This window comes from Patiria miniata, unplaced genomic scaffold (assembly GCF_015706575.1).
Source record: "Patiria miniata isolate m_02_andy unplaced genomic scaffold, ASM1570657v1 HiC_scaffold_5, whole genome shotgun sequence".
Lineage (NCBI taxonomy): Eukaryota > Metazoa > Echinodermata > Asteroidea > Valvatida > Asterinidae > Patiria > Patiria miniata.
The window spans coordinates 2,537,599-2,564,144 of record NW_024037072.1 but is presented as its reverse complement, the minus strand read 5'-3'; the positions used below and the strand labels follow the sequence as shown (position 1 = coordinate 2,564,144).

The window sequence follows — 26,546 nt, the reverse complement described above, 5'->3', positions numbered from 1 at the left end:
CTTTATGTTCCTTTCACTCACACATCATACTCCATCAACACAATTGTGTTGATGGAGTATGATTCCAGACGTGGCCCGTGAAATCGAATTGTGCACAATTCGATTTCACGGGCCACGTCTGGAATGATATCAGTCGGACGGTGAAAACACAGTCGCCTGTGGGCCGCTCTAAGAATTCCTTCAAAGCGGAACTGATTTCCCATTACATAGCATAGCTACTCTCATAAGACATAAGACATAAGAGAACTTTATTAATCTCCAGATGAAGAAATTACAATGCTCGCAAAGCTTATAGAAAGGGAAGTACACTGAATACAAAATACATTAGTTAAAATTTACAGATACCAGATAAAAGCATTGCACGTGAAGGAGAAGCCTGTACCTGCCACCCAGTGTCTAGTCATCAAAAACAACATTTATCTTTTAAAAATGGCGTTGAAGAATTTAACTCTCTCGCCACTGTGCGAATTTCCTCCTCCCGACTGCTGCTTTCTGTTCTTTTCTCGTCTTCTTTTCGCTCCAAGTTAGGCAGGCACACTTCATTTCATTTTCAATCTGCACAAAAATTCGAATCATTGTTCATATTTCGAGTATTTTAAAGCACTTTGATGTGAGGCAGCAGGTCCGCGGAACACAATATGTTTACTTTTGCTGACCCTGGCCAATCTCTGTGTTTGTGATTCTATTGGTCGAATAAATAATAACAATTGAAGGCCTAAAAGTAAGAGCAAGAAGGAGAAAAACTACAGCGGCAGCTTATTAAAGCCCGGTTCATACTCGGCGCGAAAGCGAATCTGTGACGTATTTCAACTCCGGCGAATTTCGCAGCGAATGTTTCATGACGTCAAATTCACTTCGCATTCGCATAAAACATGAACCGGGCTTTAGGATGGTCGAGGAATTTCGCCGTCTAATTTGTTTCTGCTATACCAAGCTGCATCGCGCCAATGGCAAATGTTGACGCTCATCATAAATTGACGCTGTATAAGAACCGAGTGATATCAAAGCTATTTGCCAGGTTGCTTTGTAATGTCCATGACAGCTATTGTTATTGACCCAGCTAAATAGCTCAAACATGCGGTAATTAATATTTCACTTATTCAACATTACTCAAAAGGCATCTCATGCAGGCTTCTATAAAGAAACAAAAATGAATGCTTTGATTTTAAACTGAACTCTTAACCCGTTCAAAACTGTTTTGACAACTTTACAGTTATAATTGTTATTTGTTTTTACCGAAACTGACAGAGATCTATAAGGTTAAATAGCGTACGACACTGGAACACTGTCACAACAGATAGACGATTGTCTGACATTATAATAAGCTACTGTATGAATATGGTTGAGACATGAGAAAGGTGTAGATTAAAAAAAGTACATCAATGTGCAACAATGTTTAATTTAGTATTTGCAAAAACAATGTATTTTTTAAACTTATAATCCTTCATTATTCCCAACCGTCACATATTTCTAAATTTTGACCGCAAAGCCCAGTTTGACTTTCCACTTGCTAAAAATCTGACTTGATGTGTTTGAAATGTTGGTTTTCCTCCTGTCCTCCAAGAGAATCTTTAAGTAACTCCCTGTTTATTCTTTAATAAATAGACTTATGTTTAAGAAAAAACACATAAACTGATCGCTAAAAGTGGTCGTTAAAGATGCTTCATATACAAATGAAAAGAGAAAGCTTAAAATATGAGGAAATACAAGAATCATTACAATTCTATAAACACTTTGCAAAGTTTTCTCAGTCTAACACGATGAAAAAAAGTCCAAAAAAAATCGTTATTCGCGAAGTACGTTAATATATGGTGCATGTTCTTTTGTAGAAACCAACGTTCTTTTCAGATACTCTTTTGTTACTACAAGTTTTTCTTAAATTTGTTCATGCAAAATTAAATTCAATAATTTGATACCACTGCTCTGTGATGTGGACATGTGCGAAAACGATAATTGCTTCGAATTAAGTTTTCTATTTTTTGTTTATGAAAATGTTTTCTTCAATTGTTTCATAGTAGCTGTGCATTTTTTTTTACTTGAGTTCAGATAGTTGAACTTCCAATGTTTCAACTGAGCGTGTCTTTTGGGGTTTTGGTTCAGGTTTGTCCTGCGAATTACTATTGCTAGTAGTTTGCGGTGTGCAAGCCGTGTAAATCGTGTACAGGTACGGATTAAGTGAGGAGTTGATTGGCAGGATAAATACAACAATCCACCCATACATATCAGCTCCTATGTCAATCGTGTTAGTCTGAGAGAGAATCCCCATGATGATCACCGGCATCCAGCAAGCGAAATCCGTACCTACGATCAGCGCCATCTTGACGGCCATTTTGATTTCGCGGTTTCGGTGGGCGCTCTTTCTCACCAGCTTACTCGACCTTTTGACACTGACAAAAATGGCGACGTAGCAACAGAAGACGAGCAAGAAGCAAACCAGATTGACACCGAGAAACAGAACCACAGACAGGATCCAGGCTGGTTTCTTGTCAGTACCAAGATTTAAAGTAAGTTGCTGGCTTCCTAGGGGATTATTGGTGTCTAAATCCTCTTCGATGCTTTCTGACCCGGTCGCTTTGGTAGTGAAAGGCAGTCCTATACAGACATCAGAGAGCCCATAAAAATTGGAATCTGGTGAGACCGAGACGGTAGGAACAACGCTCAAGCAAACAGCCACAAACCAAAGCAAACCGACCACAATTTTCGTCGATCTTTCTCGGAGGTGGATACCACGACTGAATGGAAACACAATGCACAGGAAGCAATCGATGCTGATGAGTGTCACGAAAAACACTGACGCCTCACTGGACAAGACCGATATCACTCCTGCTATCTTACACACCACAGTGGATCGCCACACGCTAGCATTACGGAAGTACGTCTCGCCATAATAAAGATCAGCAGCTGCTATCATTAGCATATACACACCCATCATGAAATCCGAAATTGCCAGATTCAACACCATAAATGAATGCGTCTTCTTACCTCCTCTACCACCTGCGCCTTTTATCCTCCAAATAATGACCACTACATTACCTAAGAGGGCGCTCAACCCCAATATCCACAATGCCACGCGCAACACGTTGTTCTGCAAAAGACTTCCGCATAGGTTCAGTGGTGGTTGCAACTCGGTAGTACGGCAGTTTCCCTCGACCAAGAAATTTGGTAACACGGCAAAATCACAGCACAATCGGTAGTCGTCAACGTAACTGCCAAGCAAAAACATGTCAACCAAATACACTCAACCAAAAAAGAAAGTTCCCCCTTCCAATACTTTTTTGTCTAACTCACAACTACTGGGCATCTCTCGCTCAAATAACGACACATCCGTTCAGAAATTCCTTAGCAGTCTAGCCATACTCTTTATTTGGCTCAAAACAGTGATAATGTGTACGTAAATATGCAATTTATGGCAAAGGCTACGATAAACAGTTGCACTTTTGTACACGTGCAAGTTGTGGTTAACACTCACCTTGCACGTATACAAACGTGCAATTTTTTCGGTAGCATTTGTCATCAATTGCATAATTTTGAACATACTGTCACTGTTTTGGGCCAAACAAAGAGTACAGCTGGACTGCTAAGGAATTTTTGTACTGAATAGTCGTAATTTGAGCAAGATGTGCGCAGTAGTTTTCGAGTTAGACAATTAAAAACGTATCGGGGGACTTTCTTTTTTGGTTTAGTGTATTTGAATACTGATCAAATTTTTCGTAAACATCTCAACTTTCTATAAACGCTCTTATTATGCAAGGCTTACCAAAAATGTTTTTGAAACAGTGGCTTAGGAGGTTACGATGTGTGGTCAAAATTACATTCAAGTTCTAGAATAATGAACATAATTATATCTTTGACAAAAAAATGATCATGTATGATCACGTCCGTATAATGTACATGCACATCCACAGGACAAATTATACAATCTGTCCTCCTCCACGCTGGTGAAATGTAGGACTGTTTTACTCACAGAGTTTGCAGAGACTGTAAGCCATCAACTGCTCCCACTTCAACCTCGATAACTTCGTTATGTTTGGTGATTATCGCACTGAAATTGGACACCAAAAGTGAGTTTCTTGCTCTAGTGGTCTTGCTTCAGTGGTTTGAGTTTTTACCGGCTTTTGAGATAAGTTAAGCAATGCTAGAATTTCGTTATTATCGGTCTAATCACGTCAGATCTCGTCAGTGGCGGATCTACGCAAGGAGGAAGGGGCAAGATGCTCTAAACCCCCTCTAGGAAAAGTATACAAATATGAGCCCACGCCCGATACCTCCCGCTTGAACTTTCTTCTGAACTACTCCACACTAGGCTCTAATTTATATAGAAAACACGTTCTGGGATGTCTCTGGACCCGTTAACCTTTGCGTTCGGGTCAATACAATTTCATTGAATAAAACAAATCACTACAATTGCAGTTTTAAAATTATAAATACAAAAAAGTCAATTTCCCCTGACAAAAACAATAATGCACTGTACCATATCTAAAACGTCAAAATTGACTGAGTATAAGTTGCCAAGTACGTGAATTGAGTAAAAGCCCCCCAATGTAAACGTGCATTCTGAGCCATGTTATTACTTGGGTCAATATTGGTCAAGTGACCAATTGGCTGTTAAGAGTATGCCAGGGGGAGAGGAAGGACATCGTGACCATCTGTGACGTTTTAAGCAGCAGGAGGGAATTAAAAACAAATATTGTGTCACATGATTAGGTTCCAGAAATGATTTAAAAAAAAATCTAATTGGTGCAATGCTGGGATAATATCTAGTAAGTGTATAAAGGTCTTGCATACTGTAGTACTAGACTAAAATCTGGTGGGGTAAGCACTCACTACAAGCAGGGAGGGGGAGGGGTGGGGACAGTTGCCGAACACCCCCTTGACCCCAAATGCTCACGTTGTTAATACAATGTATGTATTAAATTACCAGTTTCTTTTTAATTCTCTGTTTCCTTTTTCCCTTTGGCATGCTTGTTGCTTCTTCTTCTTTCTTTCTTTTTTTTTGGGGGGGGGGGTGGCAGGGTTTACCCCATTACCCGCTCCCCTTTCGACGCCCGTGACTATACTAACAGATCATTAACAGGTTGTTTTGCGTGTCCCAAAGTTCACTAAGAATCGATTATAGCGATCTAGGTTAGCTTAAAAAGCAAACTATGCGTTTCGAAAGGAACATTAGAGTCAAACGTAATATCGTTGTGACGAAGACAGGAAAATGATTCACTTACATAGTGTTGAGATTGGATAGTCCCGAGAAAGCTCCCACAGAAATATAACTGATGGGAACATTCACCATAATCCTGTTGGGGGAAAAAACAGGAAAGGTTACTTCATCCTCAATTGCTCTGATTCGGTGAATGTGCAGGACAACTGACACAGAAACAGCCTACGATAAGACGACTCACACTAATTAATTGAGGGTTGACGCGATACATCAAACGTCCACTTCACTTAGAGCAAGGTAACCGTCTCTTACGCTCGGTGAAACAGATAACATTAATGTTAAGATAAGAGTCACTTACAATGTTTCCAGTAGTCTGATTCCCTCGAAGGTGTTTCGCTGAATTGATGTTATGTTGTTGTCCGATAAATCCCTGTTAATTTACAATACCAAACTTAATTGACGCGTTGTATGGTGATAATTTAAATGTTGATCAAACAAATTCACTGCAGCGGTGTCAGAAGCAGGTTTCTTTGTAAGTTTTGTAATAAAAGCCGTATCCTGTCTGGGGATCAAGAATCAGGGGCGGATCCAGGAATTTTTGCGGGGGGGGGGGGGGGTTCAGGCCCTCACTGATTTTTGTACAGCAGGACAGGCGGACATATAGGTACTGCATCACGTTATTACCATTCAGCAACCCATACTCGAGGACCATCGGGTCTAAGTAAATACGTCTGGGAGCTAGACAGGCCTAAGCCAATGTAAAACACTCTCGGATGGACGTCCGTGCCCGCCTATACTAAAGGTATATACAGCACTGTGTTTTAACGCTACATCACTACAGGACAACGATATGTTTTGCTATAAATAGGTGATAATGCTTTAAAAAGCTTCGGCACTCTAAGTTCACTACTCACAGGAATGTGATGTTTAACCCATCAAATGCTCGATATTCAATCGTCTTGATGTTGTTGTTTGCGAGGGACCTGCAATGAAGAACGTGTTGTGTTAAAGAGGGAGGAGGCAACCGACGGAGTCTTTAGGTAGCCCTCAGTGTCCCTCGGAAATTTTGAGCCGACAAGCATGACTGTTTTAGATTTTTCTCTCTGTCCACTTTAATAGGTTCAATTAAATTTTTTTAATAATTTTTCCATTTCTTTACCCGTTACATTTGCCTTGCTCCATGTCTTTTCACTTTGTAGTGTTTGGACTCTTGTGTTTTGATATCAATGTTTATCTGTCTCGAATATCCACGACTGACCAAAGTTCATAAAATCATCCGACCATGCACAAATTCATGACTTTTGAGATATTTATATCCCAATGTACCTCCGGAGGCAGGGGAACAATCTGCACAGACAGGGCAGTAATGAGTATAGTACGTGACAGACACGCCCAATCCCATAGTCCACTGTGAGTGTCCTTTAAGGCTTTGTCCGTAAAATACAACGCCTATTTCATTTAGTGTACATTTACATAATTGCAGCTGTAAAAAATGCGGAAATCTTGTACAGTGTAGATTGGAATCGCCTGAATTATTATTTTTGTTTCGTGGGGTTTGAGGTTTGATGGAAATGGTTATCTAATTGTTGCCGGTATCATAGAGCGTGCGTTTATCCGTGTGTATTAAAAATATTTTATATACTTAAGTTAACTTAAGTATATAAAATGGCTTAAGTCCTTCAGGGAAAAGCATTTTAATTTTGTTTTCTGATATCATGGAGGTAAATGGAAGTAAAGGGAAAATGCATAATGAAAAAGGACACTTCTTGCAATGAACAAGTTGACATTATCACTACTCACAGCGCTTGCAGACGTGGAAGTCCCTTGAAACTGCCTGACTCGAGTGCAATGATGTTACCATTTATAAGTTCACTGTGAAATAAATGACAACAGAACACAGAACTAAGGACTTTTCTCTCCCTTGAGTTGTAGTGCAAAATGTCAAAACTAAATTCTATAGTCAATTACAGGACATCCAATCTACTGCTGGGCGACAATTGTTGAAATAAAATGTGATCATGATCATGTGTTTGGTCATATATCCCCCAAAATAGTTATAAATAATTCAGAGAAAATAAAACACACCCCCTTTTTAGTGAAAATCTTTGAAAGTATAAACACACAGAATTGAAAACTTAATCAAAACGTGTATCTTACAGCGCTTCTGTCACTTTCGCTGTGTTGCTGATGCTATCACGAGTCCAACCTTGCTTACACCGAGTTTGGAGTTTATTGTTGACATAGTTGCACTTACAACCATCGGGGCACCTCTTGGTATCTATGAGAAATTCACGTAATTTCTTAAGTCAAGCTGACGGCACACAACTGTCAAGTACGGCAGCGTCAGCCGATTTCACGAAACGTTATGGCGTAACTCTATTTTGAGACACAATACAGGGTGTAGTGAGTAAAAAACGCGGAACCGACCCCCGTCCCAAAGTGTCATATTTTAAAAAAAAATCTTTAGCAACAAATATTAATCATGGCTGCAAAGCCAATTTCATAAACTACTCTAAGATGAACAAAATGCTGAAATTGATCAATTTTTTCAATGTGAAATATATTTTCTGGGGTTTCGGTTCCGCTTTTTTCCCCACTCACCCTGCATACTGCGTACGTTGCGCAACATTTCACGCCGCGCAACGTTTATAGTTGGCCATGTCCGAATAATTGGCTACAACTGGTAATTACACACGCGCCTATGGAATGATCTGTGAGTTAGTTTCACCAGTATCTAAGTTATTGGGAAGAGACCACACGACTCACGAAAGTATTATGCACATTAGTGCCTATACTCCGAAGGTTTCCACTCTTTGAAGCTTCTCCGATTTGAAGAATAGAGTCCTAAAAATTCCTGGACAAATTTGACCCGGGTTTCCGAGGTCAAAACAACCTCTTATGGAACACTTTAACAACTTGTTTTTGGGTGAAACTGAACAAGTTAATGATCAAGAGGATTGTGTTTTTGACCTTCAAAAGTGTCATGTTGACCCTGAATAGTATACGATCAAACAATAATATTGATTCCGGTTGAAATCTGACCTCTGACCCTGAACATTGTAGACTTACCACATTCCGTCTCGTCGTCTCCGAAATCACAGTCGGTGGTGCCGTCACATACTTCCTCCCAGTAGATACACTTGCTGGAGGCATTGCACGCGTAAAAATCCGGGCAGTGGATATTGTCTGCCACAGGAAAAGGGGAAAATTAACACTGGAAAGGGTGCACTGCTGTCTTAGATCAACCATTTCGATGAAAACATCTTTGTTAAATTTTTAACTATTTTTTACTTACCGCAACGCTCTTCATCGTTTCCGTGGAGGCAATCCGTAAATCCGTTGCATCTTGCTTGTGGACTAACGCACGACCCGTCTTCACAGTCAAAAAGACTATCGTTATGCATATTACACGAAACAAACTCTACACAAAACGAGATAGAAACATAGTAATTAGGCGAACCTATAAGTCAAAATTGTCCATGCTATTGGCGAAGTCAACTAAACTTTACTCTTCAAATCAAACCTCCAAAGCATGCTTGATTAAAAAGCGCCCTGCGTTCCGAGTAATGTTTACATAGAGCAGTACCCTGGCGACAGCGTCCGTTTACCTACCATTCGACGAAAAGTTGCCTTGAAGTGAGAAAAGAAATCCCCTCTTTTCCAAGTTAGGATCCGTAGAGAAACTAAGAAGAATCGACGAGGAGTTGAAGACGATGGAGCGAACTTTCGTATTGCCATGCATAGTAAACGTTGAGGGCGAGATTGCATAAAAAGTGTGGCCTTCGAATGTGACAATATCATATTTGGGCTCGGTGTCGAAGTCCACGATTTCAACCATAATACGGTGACTCTGCACTGCAATAATTGTCCACGTGCAGTAGAGATTAGGTAGGTAACTAGCGCTTGGGTAATTAATCGAAGAAAACTCCTCTGGTATCGAATTCACTTGGATGATTTCCTCACCGCAGTAATCTAAAGGTGCAAGAATACATTTAGTCTTTAATTATTATCTTCCAATAGTTAACAAAGTCGGAAACCATTATGTCCCCAACATACATCACCTGGAAATTCGGTTGGTAATCCTTTTTCTGCCAAGGCCGACTTTTCTTGCTAAGCAATGTTTTTGCGCTTACCAGCTCCATGAAATTTGCCCCAGAATGCTGTAGGCTTGAATGCTGCAGTGCTCGAATGCTGCAGTGCTCGAACGCTACAGTGCTCAAATGCTGCAGTGCTCAAATGCTGCAGTGCTTGAATGCTTCAGTGCTCGAATGATGTGCTCAAATGCTGTAGTGCTCGAATGCTGCAGTGCTCAAATGCTGCAGTTCTCCAATGCAGCATCTTAAACGCCTTCAAGAAAGTTGTCCAAAATTTTGATTAAAAGGGCACGGGTGACAATTCAACACTTTTACCATTGAAACGAAGCATGGACATGTGGGTTGAAATGCAACTCCGCTATTACCATTAAATGTTTGGAAACGATAAAAAAACAACTCACTCTTAGGGCATCGCAGGGCTTCAGTGTTTTGTGGTACACATACAAACTCCTGGTAATCGCACTGTATCTCACCCTCTCCGCATGAAACTGAAGACAAAAAAAAAAAACACCAACATAATCTTGTATGTTGTTTTGCAATGTCTGTGGTTTTTCCACAGAGCGTGTATCTCGGAAATCTTTACAATAGTATAATCATCAAAAGTTTGTTAGTTTAAATACTTCAATCTCAAAACTAATTGTCTTTGAAATTACATTTTCAAATCACGTCATTGACCATCAAACACCCGTTTGTATAGGCTCAGTACTGATCGACGGGAGCTACGAACCTAAAGATGACTATCACATGGGCCAGAAGCTGCGCCGATTGGCACTTATATATAATCGTTTAAGAAAAAAGACACATTTTATTTTGCAACGGCAATATTTTGTTTAATGGCTTACTTTGATCATTGGGTCTTTGTTCGATTTGGAGTGAAAATCCTTTCCTCTCATCGACGTAGTTGGAAAAGAAATGCAGAGATAATTCCTTGCCACGCGACGCTATTCTGCTAGGGGCATTCGACCTGTTTATAATTGTGTTTAATTAATGTAAGTAGATGTGTACATGCACCGGCTGCGAAATCATAGTTCTATTAAAAATTCGAAAAGTAACAACATCATATTTAACTTAGCAGTATACGTTCACAGCAATGCATATTTTATTGTAGTATGTCTTAAAGCAAATAATATACATGTACTAAGTATGCGCGGCTCCGTGTATTGTTTATAGTTGCGATTTCTTGTAAACATCTCAATAATACGCAATACATGCCTGCAAAAGTGTGAGGGTATACGATGTTATGAATTTTAAAAGGGTTTATTTTAATTTCACTGTTCATCTATTATACAAAGACAGGTTTCTCCACCTCTTACCCGGTTATAGTAAAGCCCTGAGAAAACGTGATTTTATTCGACCACCTGAGATAATCATATCCACTCGAGGTTTCGAACTCAAGGAATATGACCAGGATTCTGTGTTCCTCAGGAGCCAGCGCAACCCAGTAGCATTTCAGGTATGGTAGGTAGTTCCCTGGCCACCCGGGCGAGGTCAGATTGGCGAAGCCTAGCGTCATGTTGATAAGGCTGTCACCGCAAGGACCTGTATTTAAAGAGACGATGCTCATCGCTATACGTCGGACAGACAACGCTTCACTCTCGTTTTTTTCCCTGCATAACATTGTAAGTATTTTCTTTCAAAATTCCTTGAAAACACTGCGGTGTTGTGTATGAAGTAAAGACAGGGATTGTTTTTTCTCAGTTCTCGGCGTTTTTATCAATGAAAATAAGGTTTCAAGAAAAGTTATACATAATTGTTCTTCAGTCTCGAAAACAGTGAGGAATTCAAGAGAGATACAAACCACAAGTAACTCTAATAAAGAATTGTTTTAACTTTTTCTGTATACGGCTTCCATAAAAATATCGCTCTTAAGCTTCACTCTTTTACTGTGGTTTTTCACTATATAAGGGCCCACCCTTAAAGAGTATAATTTCCATGATCTTCAGGTCTCCGGCCCAACTCTTCTACGAAAAGGGGCGTTGATTGTTCAAAAGGTGGATACGTATACCTACAAACCTTGAATCAAGGAGTTGAATTCGTGGATAAAAATGGAAGTCAATACTCAAATATGATGCTTTTACTCTGTCGACTTTTTGAATATTTATTACAGAAAAAAAAGAAGATTTACCGCAATTGAACTCATCCGATTTATCCTGGCAATGTGCGGCTCCATCACAAATATCCGACCTAGCCACGCACGCATTCTCCCCTGCACACGTTAAATACTCCCCAGAACATTCTTCTACAAAAAAACAGCCATGATCTTATTAATTAAGGAGCATACTCTTCAGTTTTCGAATAACTTTGATATTCAAACGTTACTTGAAAATTGTGGGCAGTCTTCAACCAAAGAGAGGGGGCGGGCGGGGAAGTGTAACTGTTCTCCACCCCCTTTTAGACATCAAGACATTTATTCGACATTGTTTTTTTTTTACATATTACATAAATTTATTTCATTTATTTTATAAATGTATTTGTTTGTTTTTAAAACAAGAAATTAATGTACTTGAACAATATTAGGTACAGGATAAAGCATAGTTTTTGTTCCTTATCCTATGGACAGACAATTATATGTGACGAATTGGGACAAAACACAAGACCAAACAAGTTTAGAACAAAACAAGCAGTGATAGATATCTAGCAAAGGTTATAAGCGTTAAGCAACTGCTTTTATTTTTACATAAAGTTGAATACGGTTTAATCGGGTCACTACATGTATAACAGAAGTCAGCAACCCGATGAACAAGGCTGTTTTTTGTTAACATTGAAGGTCTATTAGAACAAACGTAAACTGTTTTCGTTGAAACACTTCTAGTATTGTATAAATAAATATATTCCAAGACGATCCCTTACAAGACGATAAGAAAGCTATATGTTGGCCGAAGCTCTCAAGAACCACCTCAAGAAAACGAGTCCCTTACATGCCCAGTCACATTGGACCTCAGAAACGCTATTGGTTGTACATGTATACGGCCCCTTTTACGACTACCAAAATTTGAAGGACATCACCATCAGGAATCATGGTTATGATTCCTTAAGGAGGGGGTATTAATGTTGCCCCTTTTACCAAGGTGTCTTGTTTGGAGAACGGTCTCCGAGTATAACATTCCTTAAAAGCAATTTCAAAAATCGGGTCCCTCAAAATTAGTCTAAGTGTTTTACTTACCACACCCCATTTCGTCCTCGTACTCAGGGCAGTCTGGCCAGCCATCGCAGACAGCGGATTGGTCGATACAAGTTCTCCCAGAAGGACATTTATACTCGTCACTTTGGCACACTGTCAAATCAAAATACACACAGTTTCATGTAATTCGTAACCATATAATTGGCTATGGTATCATTTACATAGGTATACAGGGTAAGCAACAAAAGAAACCCAAACGGTGCCCCCTATTCTTTTTTACAAAAATCTTCATAGCGCGTTCAAGATCAAGGCTTATGAAAGCCTAATTGATAAGCTTTCTTTTGGTTAAAGAATCACTCAAATCACTCAGGTACATTAGCAGCTATGGAGTGTTACACACAAACATATTTTTTTTAACCTTGTGCACGGATCACAATAAGGTCAGTGATATTTCAGCAAAATTATTACATTTTATACAAGAAAGCACATAAGAACAATGCGGCGTCGCATCCCTTATTGTTCTCCCATTGCGTCTACTTTAATGTATCTGGTGGTTTAAAGCATACACAAATATGATATAAAGGGTGTCCCCAAAAAGGTAACCCACAGAAAAAAGGACAATATAATCTACATATGACCGCAATTATGGTTGTATCATAAACAAGGGGCAGTTAGCTTTCCGTTGGTATTTTGGATGCATTCCTCTGGTCATGCGTCACTGAGTTCCATAGTTTAGAAATGGTGTGCAAAAACCTTCCTTGGACAGTTTAGAGTAAAACTAAAAGAGCACCTCCAGACAAGTGGGTTGAAAGGGACATTTAACTTAATGAAAACATGAACAAAACATAATCATTCAGGATTCAACACCTTACTTGTATCATATTTCACGTCTGCCCTTTCAACACAAAGCAATGGTGCATATATCACCCATGTCATTTTGCATTAGTGTACATGTACCTTAATAACATTTATGTTTTCCTGTCCCTACCCTTCTATTCCTTCCTATATGCCCTTTCAAGGTGGTTATTTTTTAAAGCTTTGTTTAATTTTAATTTCTTTACTTATGTAACTACTCTGCAATTCCGCTGCTGGTGACGATAGATACAATGATAAACAATTAACCATAAATATTAATGTCGCCATTGCAGGTTGATCCGGGAAATTGTCCACCTCCTGCCAAAAACAGGCCTGCAAATCCTACAGGCTGGAGTGTAAACTGCTGAAAAATATTTGTTCATTAAATACCATTCAGCAAGATTTAGTACGATTACAGAATCCTTAAAAGGTCCCGAAGGCGATTCTCGAGTGACAGCAGTGAGTATGCAAGCATGGGCATCGTCTTAATTGTGCCCACCAACCAATAATGTTGGAAGATAGTAGTATGTGAGAGGCAAATCATGCCTCGTTGAGGAGGAGGAAGAGGGCGTTTGTGAGGAGGAGTGAGTTGAGGATCTGTGTAGAAGAGGAAGAGGGAATTTGTGAGGAGGAGGACTTTGCGGATCAAGTTGTCGATCTGTTAGGATTAAGTTGCTGATCAAATTCTCTTTATAGATAAAATGAAAGCAAAAAAGATTGAATAAACACGGTGGCGCTGACGTCATTTATCCTTTATGACGTCATAGACAAGTAACATTGGCCACGAGTGAATGAGCAGCGAAATGAGTAAAATGAGTAAAATGAGCAACGAAATGAATAAATGAGTACAAATACCAGAGGTCAGAGATTGACCTTTAAAGATTCAACACGAATGTTTTTCCTGTGGTGAAACCCCATGCTTGTCACCAGTGTGACAACAGGTTTGGACGGAGAGAAACAAAACGTTTACATGCTGAAGCGGAATCTAAATTGAATGAATATGACGATGATCTTGAAACTAAAACTATTCAATCTGAATTTTCCTTCTCACAGATAGTCAACTCACTACGCTTCCTCACAAACTCTCTCTCCCTCCTCCTCCTTCCCACAAACTCCCTCCTCCTCCCTCCTCCTCCTTGAGGCATGATTTGCCCCCCACATACTACTGAAGATACATGAACGATTCCCTTGATGATCGAAATGCAACTCGCACTATTCGGCACAAGGTCATGATGGAAATTCTGGTTTCTTCATGCGTTCTTAATATCCCTTGTCGTCTGGTTATGTTCCCAATGTTTTACCCAAAACAATTCAAAGAAGGTTTCTACGCACCAATTACGCAATAATGGATGCTTGACCAAAAACATGCATCGAGGGTATCATTGGAAAACTTGCTGCACCTAGTTTATGATACAAATCGCAATCGTGGTCATTAACTTTATGGCCTATTCATAAACCTTTGATTGTGGATTGCCTTGGGACATCCCGGACGTACAAACACTGCGTGCTACAAAAGCGAATTAAAGGCAACATTAAGCTTGCACTTACCAATATCCACAAACTGCGTCAGTGTAAATGTAAGAGTGTAGCCAGCGTAGAATGAACGACCGCCATTTTTTATCCACAGTGAGGGGCCACTTGAGGTTATATATCTGAGGAATGCTGAAATCGAGAATCTTAACAACTCGGCCAGTACCGTACACTGACTCTGGCTACTGTCTCTGACGAACTCGCCATAGTTGCCGTCGCAGAAAGTGGTATCGGAATCCGTGCGTGTAAGCACCGTGACCATAATCCGCGTGAAGGGCTGCGCAGTCACAGTCCACAAACAGTCGTAATAGCCATCTCTGTCCTTCGTTGTGAAAAAGCGACTAACTGAAGCCTCCAATACAATATTTGGCTCTCCACAATAGCCTGTGATTCAAACATGAATTAAACATTTCGATGATCGATCGCTGGATAAATTCAGAACTGCTGAATTTCGAAGATGAATGAAGGGAGTGATGAGGGTGCAGATTCAGGACTTTAGTATTTTTCTTTAATCGCAAAATAACTTCACTTGAATGACTTGAACTCTTCAACTGTGTGTGAATTCTCTGTACTGAGAGGTAAATTTGCCCATAGTTTTGATTTTAGTCGGGCGCTGCGCAGATTAGGAAATACTCACGGGCTCGGATCGGGGGGGGGGGGCGCTCTGACAACCCCCAATCAAAAAATAGAAACAATCTTATAGTGAAAGTTCCCTCGCTGTCTGTCTGTTTGTCTGTCTGATGTCCGATGCTTGTGTGTCACGTATAGCAGGTGATAATTGCAAAAGTAGGCTCTCTGTAGCTGATATGCTTGAGGGGATAATGAATACTTTGGGACTTATCAGATGCAAATGTTTCCCAATAGTTGTCTGTCGGCATGACATTACAGCGCCCATTGTCTGTTACAAATCGTTTACCACAGAATATCTAGGCTTTCGTTCACGCAAGATGTTTTCAAATCTTAAGTTTGAATATTCTTTGCACTTAAAACCTTTATAAACCTTCAAACGATAAAAACGTTACGACTCCATCCAGCTATAGTGGGTGCCGCGGCATCCCGCTAGTTATAGTAATAATAACAAAGATGGAATTCTGCAGGGGTTGTTATCTGTACCTGACGGGCCTGCCCCCCCCCCCCGCAAAAAATCCTGGATCCGCCCCTTGTTCATTGAGTTTCCAATGCATATGGCGGTCTGTGCATTTATATGTTGCTGGCCCTCCCAATGGGGCTTTCGAAAGAAGTCACAAAGTGCCCTCCACTGTTCACAAACGGAATCAATGTTGTGCCATTTTGAGACATCATGGTCAAATACGCTGATAGTGACTATGTGCACACAAGCTGCAAAAAAGATACATCAGGAAAACACTACAGTTGACATGTTAACTTACTGCACATGAATTCATCATTCAGCTTCTGACAGTCAGAGTTCTGATTGCACACTTTATCGACAGGTATGCATTCTCCTTTTGAGCAAGCGAATTCATCTTCCGGACAGCTTGCTAATGGAGGAAAATTATAAATAAGATTGATCATTAACTTTGATATCAACCTTAAATCATTGTAAATAACTCCTGGCATTTGATTTCAGACCATCCATTACAAAAATAGCATTACGTAGTCTGCCTTTTTTTTCGTCGAATACATTCAGGTTTTAGTATTGATATATTTACTAATTTCTTCTTTATACTGGGTGGGTCTTTCAGCCATTTTATCAGAACTGATCTCCCATTGGTCCCAATAGGGGTAACAGTACAATTTCACACGTTAACTCTTAAACTACAATCTTAAATCCGATTTAAGAGCCTCGTTTCTAGCAAAAAGCCCTTGTAAAAGTGTAATTGCAGTGTAAAAGCTTTGTCGTAGGTGTCCTTTGAATCTTCTTTGTTATCATTATTAGCATGTGACTCACCTGTGCTTTTATGATTTTTTTTATATTAAACGTTTATTACTTACTGCAGTTGAGTTCATCTGTATAAAGTGAACACTCGTGAATCTCGTTGCAGACCGAAGACTGGTCCAGACACTTAGTTCCTGAATGACATACGAACTGATCGTCTTCACACTCTGAAGGAAATTTGGAAACAAAGTCATGTTTATTTCCATATAGCACTTTGTTCTCTCGAAAATGTGACTAATCGGGGTTTGTAAAGCGCTTGTGAAAAAAGGCTTTTTATTGGAAAAGGGCAGTATATACCAATGTTTCTCTTCTTTTTGTGGGGGGGGGAGGGGTTAAATACCCCCTCCCCCTTCCGCTGGCAACGCCTATGCTTTGTGTTTCCTTACCGATACTTGTATAACTTTGAAGTGTAAACTGCAACTTGTAAGATGCCCATTCATAAGTCTGCCAATCAGTTGCTACCCACAAGGCTGAACCCGAGGAAAACCTTGTCTTAGGCAACGACAAAGTCCCTTCGGACAAAATGGGTACGCCCGCACTTGGATCGTGGCCGTTACCGATGCGTAGATTGGTTCCTTGAAAATGGGCAACATTGATCTCTATTCGAGTCCGAATTGACGAGGAAACCTTCCACACGCACTCGCTGAGGTTGGATGTAGTGTTAGCAATAACCAGGGGGATATCTTGGTTATGGTGTACGTAGACTGTTACAATTTGCTGTCCCGCTTTATTCCCGTAGGCAACTTCGACTGTTACCACTTCGTCACTTGTGGTAAGATTCAGATTAGTCTCTCCGCAAAAACCTGAATTGGGACGATAACAAGAAATTGCAAATCGAATTACTGACCACTCGAAGCGTTTACCACTTGAAAAAAAAAACGGTCATGGGTTAAAAGAGCACAACCATTTGTCTGTAACCGAGTGAAGTCCATTTTCCACGGAAATTCGTCCCGTTCTCACATTTTATTTTTTTTGGATTGTCAAGGATCAAACTTGATTCCTGAAGTAGCCTAGCGAATGTTTATCACAAAACATATCTGGACTAAACCTACTGAACATTCACCTCGTGAAATTAGTCCTTCTGGCTAGCTGTCAATGAGAAGAATTCAAGAAATGTAGGAGATTTCCAACGATAAGTCAATTGCCTTATAGTTGAAATATAAAGAAATACTAAAGAATATTATATATTATGGTGTTTCGTGATCATACATGTTGTGCCTGGTTTTTCATTGTTTTCCCGAAAGGTGTAAAATATGCTTAGCTGAAACTTTAACATTCCTCTGGATTTTGAGTGGCGTTATTATTTAAAACGAATAAATAAAATGCATGAAAATCAAAAGATTTATATTATTATAAGCAAAATAGGGGTATTATAATTTACCGCAATCCACCTCATCTGAGTAGTCGGGCACATCTGCTCTACCGTCACATCGTAAAGTGCCTGACACGCACTTGGAACCAGTCTGATAGCTCTGGTCATCACAAGAACCTTGCGAAAAGAAATCAAATCGATTTAAGGGTCGTTTACGGGGTGGTTCAAATTAAAAACTGACAATAACGTATATGTTAATCGTGAAAGTGTCACAGGGTATCGCTGCTACTACCTTCTGTGAATGTAATTTTGAATTGTACAGGGCGAGTAAAAAATCGAAGCCCAAATGTTGGGACCATTGTTTTAGTGATGTTCTACATGTAGCACTTTCAAAATCTAGGATATAAAAGACCCATTCATAAGCTTTCTTTTAGTACAAGAATCATTCAAATCACTCTGGTACTTTTTAAGTTATGGACTTTTTTTAATATAGTTTTCTGTCTCGCGAGGCCGTCAGGCAAATATCTCGCCTGCTTGATTTTGTTTCGCCTCGCGAGGCAAAAAAAAACCTTGCCTTTTGCGGGCAACCTAATATACGTGCCGAGCTTAACAAAAAATAAGTAGCAATTTAATGAAAGCACATTATTCTTGTTGGTTGATCGCGTGATTTCAAAATTGGGAATAACTATCCCAAATATTTCAAAATCACGTGTATAGAGTACCACAGTTCTTTCAATCACTGCATGATTGTTTAATGAAGCTGTATATCAGTCAGAAAAACCACTCACCTTTAACTTCCCCAGCAGAAAGCTTAACTTCCATGTCCAATTTGTATAATGTAGACGCCACCATCCACATTTCATTTCCGTCCAAGAGATATAGGGTTCCAGCAACTTGTCTGTCTGTTTCGTTAGCGATCAGTGAGGTCTGGGAGTACACTTTGTGCCCATTACCTAAGGTTATGTAGCTCTGAGATTCGATTTCCATCATAAGAACCTCCACAGTGAGGTACGTGTTGAGGTCACTGGTAATTTGCCACGCGCAGATGAACTCACGACCTTTTCTGGAAATTGCAGTGAGAAAGGCGGAGGTATTGACATTGACTAGACGCTGACCACACGTGGAATCTGTTACAACCCAAAAACAAAACATACATATCACTCTTCAGAGTTAAGTTATGGAGAGAAGACTCCATTAAAATATTGGATTGAGTTGCATAATCCTAAAAAGAGTGCGCAGGAACCAACTCGACAGCGTAATGTTGCGACAGCTGTAGTTGCTAAAGAACATGACTGGCCCTTGAATCGGTCAATGAGAATAATTGTGCCATGCGCCAGTCATGCTAAACTGGTTAGATATGCGTGCGTTTTTACCAAAGTTCTCCTCCTATTCTGTCTGAAAAAAATCTCAACTTCTAGAAATCCTCCTGGAAACCTCAATGTATCAAAATGGAACACCTGCTGCACTCGTTGTAAAACAAAAAGATGTCAACTTTGGATAAAGACATATCACTGAGGTATTGAATTTTCTTCGAATAACACCTCACATAATATGTTTTAGTTGTTCTGCCACCTTTTCAAATATCCATAACCATTTAAACTCATGTACTCAGATACGTCCTGACGAGAACTTTGTTCAAATTAATCTCACCGAAGATGCAGCTTTCAGATGTTAACACATGTACATGTATTTTGATTTTTTCATTTTCAACTTACAGCAATCCCATTCATCTTCGTGGCCGGCGCAATCGGGGAAAACGTCACATATCTGCTGTATTCCCACACACATGTCCTGGTGACCACATGAAACCTGGTCTTCATCACACGTAACTGTAGGCATGGAAATTACATGAGGTTCATACTAAAAAAAATCGATTCAGCAGTCTACTTGATGGCTAATATGGAGGCAACGGCAAGGTAATACTGAAGCCCTTATGGTGTAAGGCACCTATTTTATGGACCGAAAATGGGAGACGTCTTTCAAAACACAGAGATGTGCGCTTCCAACTGGACGTGAGGGGTAATCGAGTAGTGTGCTTTGTCTAACTGAGAAAGTTGGTGACGACGTGCACGGATCTGCATAAACGGCTTGGGGGTTTCATACACGATACGGCTAAAATTGCGACCGTAAGCTCCAGGGTTGTTTATGGTTTTAATGGGGATAAAATGACACCCAAAAGTTAATATAATATATTCGGAAAATCAGATATGACGAAGGTCGGAATTGAAACGGAAATTCACGTCCGTTTGGTACATTACATACTGATCTTGGAACGAAGCATAATGTTTGGGGAAATGAATTATTGTAAAGGCTACTTACATTCACAAAACATCAGTCTTGGAGTTGAACCAAGTTACTTTTACCATCTTGAGCAAAATCTACCAAATAATCTTTTTTTCCCCAGTAGTAATCTTTGTCCTTTTCGCCCAGGAATTTACTTACAGCATCCCAACTCGTCAGAATAATCGTCGCAGTCGCGTACAGAATCACAATGTAGGTCGGCAGCTACGCACTGAACTCCAGACGAACAAGCAAATTCGGTTGTGGTGTTGCATTGCACTGCAAATTAAACACAAGTCATGGTGAGGACAATATTATTGGATTTGATGTGGGCATCATTGACATACCACAAAATGTTGCATTCTGAGAGTAGATAACCCATACCATTGTTACAGCTTTGCCCCTTTGGCCTGCTGAAAGGGTGACATTTGACTGGTGGGATGTGGAATATGACGTTTTGAACAACCAAGGGGTGCATAGCACACGAGGCAAAGCCGAGGGTGCTATGCACCCCGAGGGTGTTCAAAACGTCATATCCCACACCACACCAGTCAACAATTGTTTTGTTACACCTATGTCTTGGATTTTTTGGATTTTTTTTGGATTTTGATGTAAAAATCACGAAAACAAACAGCAGTAAACACAACAATTCTCAAGTACATGAGAAATATGAGTACCATTATGCAGCACCTGTATATGGTTTACAAGTTACATTTCTCTGACTACATGTATGGAGTACCGAAGTAACGCGTGTCCCGCGCACAAAATGTGTGTAAAAGACATAAGCTCGTGATTCAGCCCGTGAACCAGCACTCGCGCGAGCTCCATTCGTTTGCACTACACTTTCTTTTTCTAAATGACGTCACACTTCGGTACTCAATAGCATAGACCTATATCATTCTGCATTTCGGTACTCCTTAGCATAGACCTATATCATTCCGAGAACACTATAATTATACGCCCAATGAGGCCTAGCTTTAATGACAAAAGCAAGTTCAGTTGCAAATTTATAGCATATATTCTAATGCTTTCGCCACCTGGGGCCTCGGTTACAGTGAAAGCGTGCACTCGGAATGGTATTTCTGTAGGGAATAAAATTGGGCTTCAGATTGGGTTAGATTACTCACCTACTTCATTTAACTGTGTCAATTCAAAGGTGAATACATTCACTGATGAAAAAGGGACCGTGGATGAAATCCAGGCCCTATCCGATTGCACTGTAAAGCCTCTGCGAATGGTCCCTCTTTTTGTCTTGTTTACGATTGTCGAGCTCAGATTACTTGGGTCGTGGCCGGATCCTACGAAGATGGTTGCCGTGTCAGAGAGTGTAAAATTGGTGACGCGGACGTTGATGAGATTGCCAGAAGAAGCATGGACAAACCACACACATGCTTTTTGTATGGATTTTGGGGTGCGCGGTGACGTCAGCTGGTAGACACCACCGCCAGATAGATCGACAGGTGGACCACATATAGCTATCACAAGGAAACCAACAGGAAGGCAAAGTCATTTAAGCATAATTAAAAAATGTTAACCCAGTCGAGACCGTGGGGCCATTATGTAACCCAATCGAGACCGTGGGGCCATTATGTGCCAGGGCCAGAAGCGTAAAATCTGTGCCGGCGAATGAGTGGAGGGTGGGGGGGGGGGAGGTGGGTGTTTCTCCACTTTTCAGTGCTATTGAATACATTTTGTTCGTTGGGATGTTCGACAAGTACCTCTGGTTCAGCATTTTTCTCTCATCACGGGAAAGTGTGGGGGATATATAAACCCCATGCCCCTGGAATTTACGCCCCTGCGCGCAGCTGCACCCCCTTCAAAACATTTTGTAAGTTCTGGGACGCTTTAGCCCATAGACAAGAATGTCATGGCATTCCCAAACTTGGTTTTGACGACGGTGGTGGGATGGGGCGATGGGGGCGGGGGGGGGGGGGGGGGTTGCACGCCCCATACAAAAAAATGACACCCCCCCCCCCGCGTCCAGTGGAATTTAGTTAGTCCTGTAATTTCATACTAAACACGGTCAACATGAAATTGGGCGCCACCACTGGAACACCCAGCAGAATCAAGAGCAGAATCAAGAGCAGCGACCAATTTATATGTATCACGAGTTCGTCACCAACCAATCAGTGCAGAATAAATATCTCTGGATGAATACGTACCACAGTTGAGCTCGTCATACAGATTTGGGCAATTCGGCCTGCCGTCACAAAGATAGCTTTGGCTCTCGCATGACGATAACTCTCCAGCCGCCGAACATCGAAACTCGTTTGTAGAACATCCCACTTGACATATTCAACAAATGAAGAAATATAAGACGGCGTTTTTACCGTGTTTCATTAACCGTTCCAGTGGGAAGTCAATGTTCAGAGTAATATGGTAAAAAGGTGGCGTTGCAAGGTCATTGTTATTGGGGAGGGGGAGGCGAAAATTCTTGAAAGGGCACTTACACATCTGTGCAATAATTGTGGCTACGTCAAAAAGTTTTCTTACCAATAATTTTAGGAATTCTCTTGAACTTGTTCAAGTCCCACGTTCTGCAACCCTTCACCTACTTTTGTTGCAATTTACGGACACCTCGTCCGCCCGCCCCCCCCCCGTTTTTTGTTTTCCGTGCTAAATATCACAATGTAATTGTTGTTAACATGATTGTCCATAAAGTTTTAATTAGGTTATTGTGCCAGTAGGTAAATTTGTGAATTTGAAGTTTATCAATACCGACTTTAGGGTATAATGGCAGCCATTTTGATCTTTTTTTTACGTCCTCATAATCACTCAGTCTCTGATATGCTTTTGGTGACGATATGTAAGTAGAGTCCTCAAAATATAATTTTCAAAAAATAAAACAAAATAAAAAATATACAAAAATATGGGAATAAATATATTGCACGGCATGTTTTAACGATATACGCAAATTAGGCACCCTTCCCAAAGAGAGTTTCAGGTGTTACCCCTTCTAAATATCTTCTCCAGGGCAATAAGAATCAAATGCCAAGTTTGGTGCTTTGGACCAGTCGGTCACGATCTTGTCAAAAATTGGGTTTAAGCCACTTGACTAATATAGCTGTCACGACATTAAAACAGCACTGTGGAGAGCAGTGAATGAAACGTGACTGAATCTGCCTGAGCTTTACCAAGCAAATTATTGTGCAGGGATTGGAATTGTTCACATCCATAATCCACAGAAGTTTATCTCAAAGGAATTTAACTCTCCTGTACTAGCTGTATGGACGAAAGTGGTTTTGCACGTCTCCCTTTGAGTGGCGGGGCTACGTTTCACAATATTGAGGGTGATGGCAAACCAATTTCAAAGATACACGACTTTAGTCCAAACCCTTGTCAACGTTTGTTTGAATTCGGCGAAGCAGTCGAAGTGGTATATAAAAAAACACCCAAAATCATGATTGAATTTTTCATTTTGTTTGTCACGTGGACTGCAGTTTGAGAAAACAAAAATAATTGAGTATAAATTAACTATGACTATAAATTGCCTGCTACAGGTAAATTGTTGTTTTCCATCTTTTTGGTCCCTACTTATCAATTTTGAAAATTGTGGCTCCACCCAAACAGAAAACAATTCTTGAACAATCGTTCATCATGATGAAGAACTCGGGTCCGCTAAATAATATAGTTCTAGGTCGCTTAATCAGCACCCCCCCCCCCAAGATTTGAAAAAAAGCACGCTCCGTCCCAATAAAAGAGTCAGAACGATAGTTGAGATATTCATAGGTGTTCCAGTGATGTTCAAAGATTATACCCAAAATGCATCGGCTTGGCGATGCGTGTATAGCAAGCCGATTTAGAGTAGGTGTTTAAGTGATTAATTGTTTTTACCACATCCTATTTCATCTGCTTTGCTTTCACAATCTGGGAATCCATCGCATCTCTTGCTGATCGGAATACAGACATTATCGGGTTCACAGCTGAATTCCGTCCCATCCTCACACGACACTAAGTAAATAATTGAAAAATGTTACCTATTAAAATACAGAAATTAATGACAGAGTGTTTCATGGTACTGACAGTCAGACAATGTTTTATTTTATAAACTTTATAGCACGAAAGTTGCTCTTGCTTGCTTTTAGCCTGCGCTAAGCTTTTAAACAAACTGATAATGAAATATGTTAGGCGTTGATATATTTACCTTCAACTTCGGGCTCAAGCCGGAGAAGAAAGAGAGAGTTGCTTTGGAAGTTGGACTTCGAAAATGTGATTCGGACCTCCGAGCTGCGAATCACCGTGCTAGGTTGCTGTATTTCTCTAAAGTTCGCAGCTGTCTGCGAACCCACAATGAAATTCAACTGAAACTCATCAATGAACACGTGTGTCGTTGGAACCAGGAAGTGAATCCGGATAACTTGGTCGCTACTGGCTTGCACTGTCCAGGAACAGTTGGCACTTGTGAATTGTAGGCTGGTTGGATCTCCTCTCAGCAGACCGCCTGGATACTTGATGTCGTGAGACGAGTTGCTCGCCGAAAGAATGATCGGGTAATCGTCGTCGCAGTAATCTGCCATGCACACGAGTAATTAATGTAGTCCTTAGCACTAAAAGTAACAAGTCTTACTGACTGACTGCGACTTGTGACCAGATGCATGAATAGAGTCTATTTTGTGCGATCCACAATGCAGTGCGCCACCAAGAGTTTACCACGAAGAGTTCAATTTCCCAGGTGCTTTGTGGGAGATGGTCGACACAGTCGCAGCACGGACATTTGAAATTGTTAGTTTTTCCAGTCAGTAGTTTCGTAAACGTTTGATTCGTATGATTTTCCCTTTTCTTTTATTCTAACCAATATGATATAGGCCTATTTTGTAGGCCTAAGGCACCAGAACGCTAAGTCCTAATCTATAACAAATTATCTCCAGTAGTCTATACTGACACTCGCTCAAATTGACCGTGTTTTCGACCGTAAACTTGAAAATTGACTCTCCAAACATTTACTCTTGGTGGCGCTTTGCATTGTGAATCGCCCGAATTAAATAGAATTTCATTTCCGTGAGCTCCGGGACCAGTTTTAACAGGCCAGCCTTGTCTTGTTGCCATTTATTTGTGTATTGTCGTTGTCATGGTGAAGTTTTTTCCCCACCTGCCTTGATTGGCAACTCTGTGACAAATGACACCACAAAAACCACAATTGAAAAGAGACACAATTCTCTAAATAGACTCTTTCAAAAAAATTGGTCACTGCTCAGTCAACCGTGAATGTAATGACATGATCACTGTCATTTGTTTCCAGATTTTTTCCCTACCGCCTACTTCTGAGAGAAACATTATGTGAGAACCATAGACATAAAAAGGGACGCCCTTACCCATCGTTGTTTTCAGAGTTCTTGTTTGTGTCCAGGCTAATTAAAAATCGGAACGATCTGAACTGACCATGCAAATTTGCAATTTCACTTTTTTAAGTGTCCATGGCATAATAGGCCTAGTATACCATACCAAAAACATGGCCCACTTTATTGAAATACCTCACAAAAAATTTGCACTGCGAAAAAAACTTACAAATTCGTGCCCCCGCAATAATACTCACTACAATCATGTTCATCAGACGGTGATGTACAGTCCAGATGCCCATCACATACGATGGTAGAATCATAGCATGTGATTAATGGCCCATCGTCGCACTCAAACTCGTCATATTCACATGTAACTGTAACAATTCAAAAAGGACAAACTGTGACTTAGATTAGATTGTATTAACTTTCATTATAATTATTATTAATTTCATTTTATGGTCATTCAGTTTGACGTTTTCAAGGAAAGACAATTGGGTTCAGAATAAACAAACTTGCTTGAATTTCCGTTGTAAGTCAGGAAAAAGTCTATTCTCACCGTCGAAATTCATGTAATTTTGATCAATTTTCTGAAGGTCGAACGTAAAGTTTGCGTCTGCGTTCTCATTGAACAGGGCTGCGGTGATGATGAAAATACACGGGGTGCGAACGTAGACGCTTCTGGGAACTACAAAGCCATCGTGATAAGTTGGTGTGGGATTCCCGAGTATTGTCTTAAAGCCGAAACGCGTGAAGAACTGGTCAATAGAAGATGGCAACGTGGTCTTGAGGAGGCTGCAGCACAGCGTCGGCACGGCCCAGCAGCTAGTGTTATTGCTGACTTGTCCACTCATCAATTCTGAATACGGCCCCACTTCTTCAGAAACTCTGACAGGGTTACTGTGGCCCACATATACGTCTTTGCATTCCCCTTCATCTGAAACATGGACATGATACAATTTTTGTCACTTTAATTGGATGATAAAACGGGTTGGTAAAATATCGATGTAATTATTGATAGCGAAGGCC

At 40.4% G+C, this 26,546-nt stretch overlaps 1 protein-coding gene across 1 annotated transcript; it reads right to left on the bottom strand.

Annotated features, from left to right (window-relative positions):
- Positions 1–216: 216 nt before the first annotated feature.
- LOC119741495 lies at positions 217–26,448 on the bottom strand. Its single transcript, XM_038217269.1, has 29 exons — positions 26,077–26,448; positions 25,775–25,894; positions 24,386–24,751; positions 24,076–24,192; positions 22,404–22,526; positions 21,369–21,716; positions 20,404–20,520; positions 19,677–19,790; positions 18,750–19,088; positions 18,031–18,138; positions 17,036–17,452; positions 16,706–16,816; positions 16,141–16,251; positions 14,771–15,136; positions 12,410–12,520; positions 11,372–11,485; positions 10,560–10,785; positions 10,089–10,210; positions 9,648–9,734; positions 8,765–9,124; positions 8,448–8,573; positions 8,222–8,338; positions 7,310–7,430; positions 6,953–7,024; positions 6,067–6,135; positions 5,511–5,582; positions 5,217–5,288; positions 3,965–4,042; positions 217–3,206 (listed from the first exon to the last, which is right to left on the bottom strand). The coding sequence occupies exons 1-29, from the start codon at positions 26,369–26,371 to the stop codon at positions 2,033–2,035; spliced, it is 5,973 nt and encodes a 1,990-aa protein (XP_038073197.1). The 5' UTR covers positions 26,372–26,448; the 3' UTR covers positions 217–2,032.
- Positions 26,449–26,546: the final 98 nt, after the last annotated feature.